Source organism: Apaloderma vittatum, unplaced genomic scaffold (genome assembly GCF_000703405.1).
Source record: "Apaloderma vittatum isolate BGI_N311 unplaced genomic scaffold, ASM70340v1 scaffold2060, whole genome shotgun sequence".
NCBI classification, from domain to species: domain Eukaryota; kingdom Metazoa; phylum Chordata; class Aves; order Trogoniformes; family Trogonidae; genus Apaloderma; species Apaloderma vittatum.
In genome coordinates, this window is record NW_009694863.1 from 1 (window position 1) to 13,098 (window position 13,098).

The 13,098-nt window shown below is 37.7% G+C and overlaps 1 protein-coding gene across 1 annotated transcript in view; it reads right to left on the reverse strand.

The window, feature by feature from the left end:
• Positions 1 to 1,751: 1,751 nt before the first annotated feature.
• The window catches only part of FANCC (Fanconi anemia, complementation group C), a gene marked incomplete at both ends in the record, with an annotated part of 23,675 nt that continues 12,328 nt past the window's right edge, over positions 1,752 to 13,098 (reverse strand). Inside the window, 4 exons of the mRNA XM_009868998.1 lie at positions 1,752 to 1,952; positions 4,815 to 4,986; positions 8,781 to 8,862; positions 9,624 to 9,699. Of these exons, the coding sequence (XP_009867300.1) occupies positions 1,752 to 1,952; positions 4,815 to 4,986; positions 8,781 to 8,862; positions 9,624 to 9,699 (531 nt within the window). The remainder of the gene's footprint in view (positions 1,953 to 4,814; positions 4,987 to 8,780; positions 8,863 to 9,623; positions 9,700 to 13,098) is intronic.

Genomic DNA, 13,098 nt, shown 5'->3' on the forward strand with positions numbered 1-13,098 from the left:
GGCACCACACAGCTTGGTGGTGTCAGCAAACCTGGTGACGGTGCACTCAATGCCGTCGTCCATGTCACTGACAAAGATGTTGAACAGCACTGGACCCAGAACAGAACCCTGAGGAACACCGCTTGTCACTGGTCTCCATGTGGACATCGAGCCATTGACCACAACTCTTTGAGTGTGACCTTCCAGCCAGTTCTTTATCCACCGAGCACATCAAAGGTTTTGAGTGAGTTTGGGGAGACAATTAAATTCTGTAAAGCTCTCAGATGTAAAAATAAATCCCTGCCCAAAAAGATGACAAAGTCCCAAGAAAAGACCCTAAATTGCAATTTTTGCAGGTCAGGGGGCACTTGACTTCATGCTATCTGCTGTGTTAATCCCAAAGATTACTATGCTAACCAAAACCACTGCCATGCATCTCAGTTTGGCTCACATATGCTTTACATATATTTTCTTCAGGCCTTTTCAAATCACAGGGAGAGCCTAACTACACATTAATGATTACACAGATATGGTCAAATTAATCAGACCAACATACTGTGGCCTACAACAACTCATAACCGTACTGCACTGGGGAATACTCAGTTTTAAAAGTTATTTATGTTGCTTTCTATAAAGAAACAGATTGCCTTCAGTCTTCCTGAAGAGGTTTAAAGCAGCAGACTAGTATAATACAGAATCACTGCTCAACAACCACACTCCCCAAAACTCAAAACAGCAGACTGTAAAAATATATACTACCCCCTTAACACTATCATTACATTCTTATACTAAGAAGAAATTGTTCATTTGTGAACTTGCACCTAAAATGCCAGAAATGTCTTAAACATTCTTAAACAGAAAAATGTTGTGCCAGGGAATAACCTCCAAAATGGATTTTCAGTCCTCTGCATCATAAAATCAGACTCCTTATGCATGGCGTATATCCTATACAGATAGAAAAGCACAGTGCTGCTGAAAGAAAGAAACTTTTGAAGTGCTAAAATCACACGATGGCCCTAGACATGCTTGCACAGGAGGCTTGCACTTCTTAAGATAGTATGGCTCCAGAGTTAAAGAAGAATAAATTCCTAATCTCATACTGACACAGCACTGTTTATCTTGAGAGACACAAACACATTTTACTCTTTGCACCAATATACCTGAAGGCTCTCATCAACAACAGCAAGATACTGTGGCATGCTTCCAACATTTTAGTCCTGTTCAGCTTTTTTCACACCGTAAGTGACACTCTCTCAGCTCTTCATTTTTTTTTCTCTCAGTTATCACACCGCATTACTCTCTGGCTTTGCTAAAATACAAAGTTTCTGCTTTCTTAATGTTAAGGCTCAATAACTAGCTGCTTTACAAAATAGAAAGCAGAGAGAAGACAGTTCCATCATCTCTGCAGCAGCTGGATAATTAAGGGAGTAATTTATAACTGGGAAAAGCAAAATGTTTGCATATGCTGTCTATGCCAGATGTAAATGAATTGTAGGTATCCCCTAAATGCAAGCTATTACTCCAACTGTTTCTGCAGCTGTACAGTCAGGACAGCAGTCCTTCCAGTGAGGTCTTGTCAAGAAGTGTCAAGCAGGAAAATATTTTGACTGTAGCTGAAATAAATGTGTAGGGGGTTAGGTATAGTTGCTGTAGTCACAATCTTCTCTAATTCTCTATTATGTGTTTTCCTTATTAAGAGGTAGGAACTTAAATTCATAAGAGTAAAAATAATACTTTTTACTTAAACTTGAAAAAAAAGAAGAAACACTTACACGGCAGATAAATTTCTGGGCAATCATATGTCCACCAGAAGAAAAGAGCAAAAAGTTGGTAAGAAGGTGTGTTACAAGATGCCGGTTACAACATTTCTCTGTATCCATTACACTGTGTACAGCAGCCTCCAGATCTTTGACAGAAAGGGCTGTATGGCTGAAGAGCATCATTAGATCATTGTAGACTGCTTGAGCTTCTACCTGTAGGAAACAGTTTCAAAGGATGCAGGAGCAGAGAAGAGTAAAGGTCATACCTATGGTATTTTTCCTCCGCATTTATTCACTAGCAGGAAATTCAAACATTGGCAGAAACTACCCAAACATGAAAAGAGTTTAAATTTAAGCAGCAGAGAGAACAGGGAAGGAAGGGCTGTACACATTTCATTTATACTGATTCACATACACAGAGGTGGATAGAATGGATTTTTTAGCTTTCTTAGGTCTTGCAAATTAAGTAGGCAGGGCATCAAGCCAGGACTTGACCTTCTTTAATAATAAAAGGAAATGGAGAAAGTCCCTCAGCAGAACATGGTCAGATTTTTGCATTGTGGGAAAAAGAACAGAGGCTCCTCAAGGGCTCATTTCAGTATTGCTGCTACAAATCAATTAAATCTTCATGCAATCTGACCCTGGCTGATAAAATGTTCTGGTAAGAATGCATTTTTTTCTTTCTTCCTGTGTTGTTTTCAACTTATTTTTTTTACCTTTTGAGTTGGCCAGTGAAAACTGATTTTTATTGGGAGTAGAAAACAGAATGTTTTGGCACCTACACAATGGAAAAAGAACTGTAAGCAAGTATTGCAAAAAATCTTAACTATAATTCTGTTCACTGTATTAAAAATAAACCAAATGAACTGGTAGAAAAAAACCCAAACGAGTAAGTGCAGGAACAATGGAAAAATATACCAGTGCAGACTCAAAGGAAAAGGACCATGCTCATTAGGACAATTTGTTTCAGTCTTTTATCTGACCTTGCTTTCCTCAGCCCTACAATATTAACAATTCCATATAAAATATTCTGAAAAAGTTGCTATTCTTGAATTATGTCCACAGTTATATGTGAGGCAACAAATTATACCCCCACCTAAAGAATTCTGGAATTCTTCTAGATTCTTTAACTGGTGTGCCCTGTTCTTGGTGTACCTTCATCTCATGTGCAAGAGACTGAAGACTGACAGTAGCAGCCTCTGCTCCATGAGCTCATGTACCTTAGGAGAATCTTCTTAGTGTCAAAGTTACTACGACCAACCTCTAAGTTCTGTTCCTCCAGTGTTTCACTGTCTGCAGGTATGAAAGGACTCCAACAATTGAATAAATATTGAGGAGCAGAATATTCAGTCCTGCACCTATGACTGAAGTCTAGTGAACAGCAAATGTAGCCTTTTTCTTCTCAGATCATTTTAACCTTATGTATTCCATTCCTCCTGCTGCCTAAAGCAGCATGAAGACACAATCTGAAGCCATGAGTGCACACCTTTCCACATGAAAATACGCTGAAAAATCCTTCAGCTTGGCATAGTCAGAGTCCCTATCCCATCTTAATCCTTCACTGATGGAAGTTGCAGGGGTTGGAGGAAACCACTCCATTTGAAAGAGGTGAGAGCTAATCTGCCAAATGAAAAATTAAAATGAAAAGTAAATATCTAACTAAAGGCAGAAGCTTTGTACGAACTGTAGGAATGCTTCTGAGGTAGCCTGGCCTGTGTAAAAAAAAGAAATGTCTTACTTGAAGTAACTAAAGAAAAGAATCATAATGAACGGCAATATTAAACCTCTGGGAACAAATGAGTAACTGTGTGGGCTGCCAGTGGAAAAGCTTTTTTCTCACTGAAGTTTTTCATACATCATGACAGAATAGGGGACACACAGGGAGATGATTTTGTATATGGGACAATGTGATTTCATTTAGTAGTGCTGGAGTTAGAACAATGTTCCATACGTAGATCTGCACCAATACTCCTTCAGTTTCATTTACTCATGATTATTGCTTGAGTATTGACACTTTCCCAAAACTGTATTCTAAAAACAACCCTGGCATCTTTACTTCACTGATTTGTAGGTTTGACCTAACTCTGCTCAGCCAACACCTCAACACCACTCCTAGATTGTAAGAAATGAAAGAGGAAAGTAATTGGGATGTGAGCTTGCTGCTGTAGTGCCATCTGGGTAGCAGGAGGGGAAGAGTAGGAAGTAAAATATTGCAGAACACACTGTTGTACATGCACCATTAACTGTAAAATGAAAGCATTATATTTCATTGGCATGGTATACTGAGGTGCTTTTTTAAAACAAACAGAATCCGTTTTCAAATTAAGGAAAACCAGAGATGCTGCAGCCGTATTTTGAATCTGGACTTTGCAGATCAGATTGCTCAGGCTAGTTCAAACTTGCATAATAGGTCCAAATTAAAGGCTTTCATGTATTTGCATGCATGCAATGATACACAGCACTCTTCATGTAGGACAGTGTATGAGGTTAGAACACTGCCTCCTGTTAGAAACCTAGCATATGGGAATATAACACACTTTACAATCTTATGCATGCCAAAGTAAAGAATCACGTAAGTATCAGTAAAGATACATAAGAGAAGTCAGAATAGGTGGGGGCAAGACTAGGATTCAGGACAGTGTATGCTAAGTATACCTTCACTGCTTCAACTGCTGTTCTGATTTCTCTTGTGTTTACTTCTCATAAGATGCCATAACACAGGAATGCTGAATTCCATCACACAGTGATTTAGAAAATACCATTCCTGGATAGTTTTACTTGTGCTTAAAACCACCCAAGTCTTCTAAAAGAAAGCTAAGAATAAGCTGATCTATATAATATACTTTAAAAAAAGAAAAAATGTTTTCTAAATGCCACCACAAAAATACACAAAAATTGTCTTTCGACTTCTCCACTGCAATGCCGTTCTCAGAAGACCTTGTAAAGCCAGCACCTTTTCCACTGTAGACCTTTCACCTTTGTGGTGTGCACTATTTGTTTTATAGCAATATGATACAAGCAGACTATTGACTGTCTGTCCATAGTATTGCTGCTTACTACAGCTACATTACCCACCATTGTTTGAGTCCTTTTTTGATTTTCATTCTGAGGACAGTAGTAGAATGCCAGCAGCCACAGCAAAGCATCTGGTTCTACAGCAGCCTTCACTAACTGTTCTGCTGCAATATCCAGCCACTCTCCAAAACGAGCAATCAAAAACCAGATTTCAAAAAGGTCATCAGAAGAACTGGAAAATAACAAAGTTACAATTAAATATTCCCTGTTATTTAACATTTTTAAATGTCATAAGCATCCTGCAAAGGGTGCTGGCATGAAAATAAAAATCCTTACACTAATCTTCAACAGACAACTCCCTATCTGCTGAGCACAGAGCCATGTACCACTCCTATCATCCGCAGTTATGACCAAGTGAGACACACCCAGTGCTACTAATAGATTAACTTTGTCAGTAGAACATGCTATGCATAACACCGGTTTCTAAAATACTGAGACAAGTACTATGTATTAAAATATATATCATAAAATTAAATCATTTATACTCTCCAGCTAACGGATTTTGAAAACTTTAAATCATATCTCAGGTGGTGCATTCTAACATAGCGTTGCATTATGTTGTCTTCCAGTTTCTCTCTTGCTTTTCAGCATTATTTTCTGGTTTTGGTATTTCATGAGGCATAGTTTTTAAAAGTTCATTAAGAATTACATTTAAATAGACTAAATATAAAATTTTTTAAGATATTCATTTCTTGACCCTTATAATTCAGATCTGTAATAAAAATTTTGAAGATCTTTACCACCATGTTACTGCAGAAGTAAGAAAAAGAAAGGTGAGAACACACCACAGTTCATCTCTACACTTTATCATATGTACTCTTTTAAATTTAAGGTAAGACTAGAGAAAAGAGAAATAATACAGAGACACAAACTAATGGTAGGTGTCTCTGAAGCAAGAAGTCAAACTGAGTGTGGAAAGGAAGGACAGACAGAAAAACAGCTGGAAGAGGATTAAGAATCAGGAACAATTATTCCTATTAAGTTTAGCAAAAGTTTGAAGAATGAGAGAGTTTTCTTATGTTTCACTCCTGGGGACCCCAAAAGCTGTTGTGCCACTGTTCCCAGGAAACTCCAAGAGATCTTAGAAACTGCAGAAGTTGAAGAAGTTGTATGAGATCATCACATCACCTAGGGAACATGACAAGGCCGTAGTTGGAATAAACTGCTTTAAGACTTTCTGAAAAGATAGGAGGCACAATTTTATGGATGAAGGTGTGTTGTGTGTTGTGTCTGCATCTGGTGTATACTGGTGATTGATGTTGCCTACAGGTATCCCAGAAATTAGTGATCTGCAAGTGATATTGTGTATATGCCTACCTCAGGGTCCCAAAATCCTATTCATAGCACACAAATCCACCACATCAGTATTTCTGGACAAGCGTGATCACTGACATCACACATAAGAGGTTGACACAGAATCACAGAGAAAACAGAGTACTGAGCTGACTGCTACAGAAGTCACCATTGTTGATATTCCATAGCTTTTGGAGCGGCAGTAGCATGGCTCAGACTTCAGGAAACTAGAGGTATGTGACAAAATCTGGGACTAAAATTCCTTAGCTAAAGGAACAGGATCAGCACTGATAAAGTCTTTGAAGATATCAGAATCTGGAAATGTAACATTAAAAACCTTTGAAAAAACAAACAAATGTGATAGTGATCTAGGACAATAGCATTCCCCTCAGCAAAACAACCTGCTTGCTGTGACAATATAGGTGGATAGGCTAGCTTTGAAACCCAGTGATTTTCAAGCAAAGATGAAAATTTAAGATAAAAGTTAATTACTGAGAACAAGTATACTTAAGGTAATACTGACAGTATTCACAAGTGGAAGTGTTCATAGCTCAAAGGGTGAATGCAAGTCCTTAAACTTTAAGTATTAAAATAATTTTAATAGTATTTTGTAGAACAGAATTTACTTCCTGCCTAGGGAGTCTAGGCACCACTACACTTGGAACTCACAATGACTTTCCTGTACCATCACAGAGCCTGCATTGTAGTCATGTACCCGAGACCTCAATCCTCACTGCTGCTTCTGCCTGATCTGTAGTGACACCTATGTTAACTGCTCCACTGTCATTGACAAAAGGTGACCTTCACTTTTTCTGGAACTTTCCTCTGCAAAATGTACATCAGTTGTCTTCTGGTTCAAAATGTCACATAATATTTACTCTTCATTAAGATGACAACTTATAATACTAAATAACGGCACAGAAGAAATCAGTTTATTAGAAGTACACAGAAAGTGCACAGAATCACACACAGAATCACGGACTGTTAGTAGTTGGAAAGGACCTTGAAATATCATCTTGTCCAACTCCTCTGCCAAAGCAGGATCACCTAGATTAGGTGACCAGGAACATGTCCAGGCGGGTTTTGAATGCACCTTGCTGTAAGACTTACATTTGGTGTAAAACAAAACCATTAGAAAACAAGCTATATAAACAGAGAATGCTGACTGTAAGAAGGAAGAGGACAAGCTGCACAGTAATATTTTTTGCCCCTCTGTTATTAAATAGAAAGGATGCAGAATCAGGAATAAAGCAATAAAAGAAAACTGAATACAGTTTCCTTTTGGATATTAGCTTTAAAAAACTTAAGCCAGATCCATTTTCTTTTTAATTGAGGGGGGTTTGGTAGGAAACATAATTGTTGCATGAGTTCTAAAGGAAATAAGAGGATCTTCTGGCAAGTACAATACTATTCAAACTGGTGTACTATCAAAGCAAGCAAAGGGGAAAAATACAATACAAGCCAAGAAAGGGCTAGGCAACAAAAGGAGAACAGACATGCTTCTATTATTGTAACATATTATGATGGATATTTGTTTTATTTGTTTGTTCTAAGTCTGATTCATGTGTTTCTTTAAGAAGCCAGGGTCAGCTAGTGGTCACACTTCAAGGGCAGAAAGGTTTGACAGTGTTCAGGGATGAACAGGCAAGACATAGCACTGAACTGCAGCTCACACAGAAAGTGAGAAGCTGGTAGCAGACAGACTGGCCTCAGAGCAAACAGCAAAAAGCTTTTTTCCACCACTCAACAAAAATAAAAGCTTCTATGAGTTAATTGAAACCAAACATGGAGACAAGTATCTCTCTTCCAGGACACAGGGCGACAGATGGGTGTTTTGTTTTGAAAGTCTATCTGGCCTAGGCATTCTATTTTTCTATTGATATATTTGAAGTTTTAAATCAAAATTAAATTGGTTCCTTTGAATTTAAAAGCTGTTCAACATTCTTGGGAAGGCTCACTTTAGGAGCAGATCTAAGCAGATTTATATCCAAGCTCTAGCCAAGTCAAGTCACATCACACACGCAGTAAGAAAGAATTACAGGGCAGCGACAGAGATGTATCCGTTTTCATTCTCTTCTTATAGTCTTAGAAAATCTACTACCAAAGCAGAGTTCATGCAGAAAAATACTATAATTCATTACAGCAACTATCTGCAGGAAAAAGCAAAGTGCACCAGGTCAGAAACATGGGGTTTCACCTCAAAGAATAATATAGCAAATGATGATTTGGTCTAGCAGTCATATCTTTATGAAAAAAAAAAATTAGGAAGTTTCAAGCTTGGAAGTTTGCAAAAGCCTGCAGACAGCCAGTCTTCATAAAACAGTACTGTTCACAACAGGCTCCTTCCAACACCAACTGCTTTTCTGGTTGGAAGAATTCTCTTATTAATCAGTTTTAAAAGTTTGAGGTAAGAAATGGGAGAGTAGGCAAGTAAGCATTTCTGTTGTACAGCTAGCTATTTGCTGAAATGAATTACAAGATTTTATTTACTCAGAGGCTTATTGGTCAGGTTTGTAAGTGCTACAAAGTTCAGGTTCAGTAAGTAATTGAAGTCCTATTCTTTGAAACAAAGCTCTATTTACAGAATAACAAGAAAATGATGAAATGTAGCTATTACTCTCACAAAATAACATATGCAAAAGGCAAAAAGTTAGAAAACATGATACTGCTTACCTAATGTTCTCATCTTCTACTAATGTTTTGAGCATACTGGAAATCTGTTTCAAGTGTTGAGAGCAGTGCGCAGTTGGCAGTTCTAGGAAGAGAAGATGAAAGTAACTATTAAAATTCTAGTCTGTCCAACAAGAACAGAACAGATAAATTAACCATATCAAACTAGGATTAAAATTTGTGCAACTTGATTCAGTTATCATGAAGCATTAAAAATTTCACTTTAAAATTCCCCATTTTCAGCAAAAGCCATGTGAGGAAGTACAGCTAGTAATATTCAAACAAAGGTGATGTATCCTTGTGTAAACGCTATCTCAATATTTATATATAATCAGTGGAGTAACATTTTCAGAGGTTCTTGTACTGAGCTGAAATTATTGCTCAGGAAAAACTGTACCATATTGAGCAGTGGTTTCCTAATCTCTAAAAGTGGGAAACCCAAATCCAGAATTTAGGTTTGCAAACTGTATCAGCAAAATTCAAGCTTCAAAGACAAAGAGCAAGGTTATTTCTTGTAATATACATAGAAAAACTTCATACCGACAGTTACTAATATTGTAAGAGAAGAATATTTAGTATTTTTATGATCTCAGTAACTTGTCTTCATGCCTACAAAATCATGCACTTTGTTATTTGCTTCTGGTTTAATCTTCTTTAAAGTTCTATTGTTATATAAGAATTAGATATTCCTACAAAAACTACATTAAAATAAGAATATTAAAATTGCAAAGTCAAAACACCCGGTTTAGGAAATGGAATAATTTTGTCTTCATCCCTTTCAAAATTAAGACATACACAGATCATATAGGCTGGCTAATTCTGCAGACATTTCAAGAAGAAACTTACCAAAAGGACGTCTAATTAAAGCTGTTACAAGAGGCTGGTGATGGTAAGGGAAGTAGGACTTCAGTGGAAATTTATGCTAGGATACAAAATCATTATTTTAAGAGCTTTCTGGTCAGCTTTCACAACAAACCCATAGCGAACAATGTCAGATAAGGTAATTAACGATACAGATTGAAGCAAGAGAACAAAAAAGTAACTCTACACTTAATTTCAGGATTTTGCATAAAGAAAGAAGGGGAATATTTAGGAAAAGCTTACTTAGAAAAAGTAATGATTTATGGATAATTAAAATACATACATTAAAAAAATATTCAGAGTTTGATGAAAATAGCATTCTAATATTCTTAGGCTTTTTCCCTGCAATCACAAAAGTCTTCACTTATAATATGCAGAGGTTAAAAGAGGCACTGATTAGTTCAATTTCATTTTCCAATGTAAACAGGTTCAAGGATTCTGTTAAACTGTGAACTAATAACATCTACAAAATCTGAGGCTGTGATGTAGATTACTGCCTTCAGTTCAAAAGCAGAAACCAACAATTTTTAGGCTCTAATTCAGCACAATGTAAGGAAGTCACAGGCAGCAGACTTGTCCTCTACTTCTCTGGATAAGCGCAAACTGTATACTATGAACAATGCTGCTTGAATAATTGAGACCAGCAGCGGCGTACCTTTGACATTTTTGTTCTGCAAACTTCTACTACAGCATGTCTAATGCATGGCATTGCATGTGCAAGTGCAATATGAATTCCCTTTGAGGTGGGCTGAAAACGGAATGGCCTGGCTCACAGGTGATCACTGACACAAAGTCTGCCTGGAGGCCAACCGGCAGTGTACCCCACGAATCACTACTGGGTCCAGTTCTGTTTCACATCTGGATGGTGGGACAGAGCATTCCCTCAGCAGGTTTGCTGATGACACCAAATGGGCAGAAGTGGCTGATTTGCTGGAGTCATGCTGCCATCCAGAGGCACCTCGACAGACTGGATAAATGGCCTGACAGGAACCTCATGAAATTCAACAAGGGGGGAAGTATACAGTCCTGGATGTGGGAAGGAACAACCTCAATGCACGTGTACAGGCAAAACACCTTTGCAGAAAAGGGATCTGGGCACCCTGGCAGACACCGAACATGAGCCAGCAATGTGCCTTTGTCACAAAAGCAGCGAATGGTATCTTAAGCTGCATTAGGCAAAGGATTGCCAGTAGGTCAAAGGATGTCATCCTTCCCCTCTCCTTGGCACTGGCGAGCAGCCACTCCAGCAGCCAAACCTAGAGAACTATATACATTTCTAGGCTTCTTAGTCCAAGAGATACATGGACATACTGGAGACAGTTCAACAAAGGGCCACAAGGGTGATTAAGGAACTGAAATCTCTCTCCTATCAGGAGGGGTTAAGAGGGACCAGAGAAAAGAAAGCTCAAGGGGAATCTTATCAATGTATATAAATGCCTGAATCAAAGATGCAAAGAAGATAAAGCCAGGGTCACTTCAGCGGTGCCCAGTGACAGGACCTACTTGAGACAAAGTACACAAACAGAAACACAGGAGGTTCCATATGGATATCAGAAAACACATGGGGTTTTTTTGGTGTTTGGTTTGGTGGTTTTTAACGTGTGAGGGTAACTAAGCACTTACACAGGTTGCCCAGAAGGATTGTAGTGTCTCAGTCCTTGGAGATATTAAAAGCCAACCAGACAGTTTTGGACAATTGTTTTTTAGGCAGCCTTGCCTGAGCTGCAGAGTGGAACAAGATGACCTCCAGAGGTCCCTTCCAACCTCAACCATTCCATGATTCTGTCGCTTCAGTCTTCAAGTCTCCATACCAATGACCTTAAAACTCTCCTGCCTCCTTTTTTTAAGAATAAGAGACTACTTTCAAGAGAACATCTCTTCAAACACAGACTGAGAACAGAGACTCTATAATATGGGATAAATTTCTAAATCCAATTAAGACTGTATTTTGTAACTCATTTCTTTTGTGATATATGTGCAAGTATCTTACAAACAGACGAAATGACATATTCTGCCTACGTGCATTTTTTTTTGCTTTGTAAACAAATTAACTGAAATTACAGTGCACTGATACGTACAGTATTCTCAGTCAGTCTATGTATCACTGGTACAGTAAGATAAAAGACTTGTCAAGTGGAATTAAGTTAATTAAAAATTAATAATCCCTATACTAAAGTATGCATGTAACCAATAAGCATACACCAAAAATCCAAATGAAAAAGTAGCTCTTGATGCAGTTAGTAGCAGATTAGACAATTGTTGAAAGTTAGGGCTGGGGTGGCCACTAAACACTGACAGAATTGGTTCTGTTAGCTCAAACCAAGACAACAACCCACTGCATGAGTTACGTATGTTAACAGTACTGTAAAGTAAGCTGAAAACCAGTTTTCAGTATACTGTTAAGGCAAAGCAAAAAAATACTTGCTTCCATACAAATACAGTATTTTAGGCAGTTTCTTCCTTATATATGTCATTACAAAGTGCAAAACAAGGTAAGAAGAGACCTAACAAGTTAGGATGTAGCTGGTTATAATAACTGCCATGATGTGTAACAGGAAATAAAAGTTGAACACTAGCTTAAAATATGTATCCAGCTATTTACTACAAAATTCCCAGTTGAGAACCACTGACAATTCTGAAATGATCAAGGAAAATAATCCTGGACGAAATTATAGTTTCTGTCATATAAAAACATGAACTTTAAGTTCATAAATTTACAAGTAATGTGACCCAAATATCCTTAAGTCAGCTTTCACTACCATCACAAACTTGAAGAAAATCAGCTTGTGCAAAACATGGAAAGGATTATCCCAATAGTGATCTCAGTACATCCATTCTTAAATTTCTTATTAAATGACTACACAAATACTGCTTTTCCTAAGTAGGAAAAATGTTCCCATGTTCCATTTACACCTTTTAGGTTTCCCAAAACAAGGAGGAAAAAAGACTAATCCTAAACACTGCAGCACAGCTTTTTCTGCCAAAGTTCTTCAACTTTTTTCTGCCAAAGCTTGTTCTCCCTAAATGGTCTACAAAGACAGCTATTAGAAATGGTCTATTAGAAAAGACAGCTATTTCTGACAGCTGCCACACTCAAATAGAGACTCATTCTCCTCCCACCTTGCAAACATGAGTGACTGCCAGACATGACCTAGTTCTTTTTAAAATTTTGTGGACACATCTGCTTGCCTAGCTTCTTGTCAGTTAACTGTACTACAAATTCTCTAAGTCTCAGATGACCCAGCTAGAACTCTCGTCATCTTCTGTTATTAATGGTTTTACCATTCCTCTGTGAAATGTTAAAGGAGTACATTATGTCCTGTGAAGGGCATACAGATACCACAATGATGTGTGCTTTATCAATATAAGTAATATCAGTCTGACAAAAATTATATGATCTGACTTATTCAAACGAAGTTTAGGAATCAGAGAATCATAGAATTGTCAGCGTTGGAAGGGA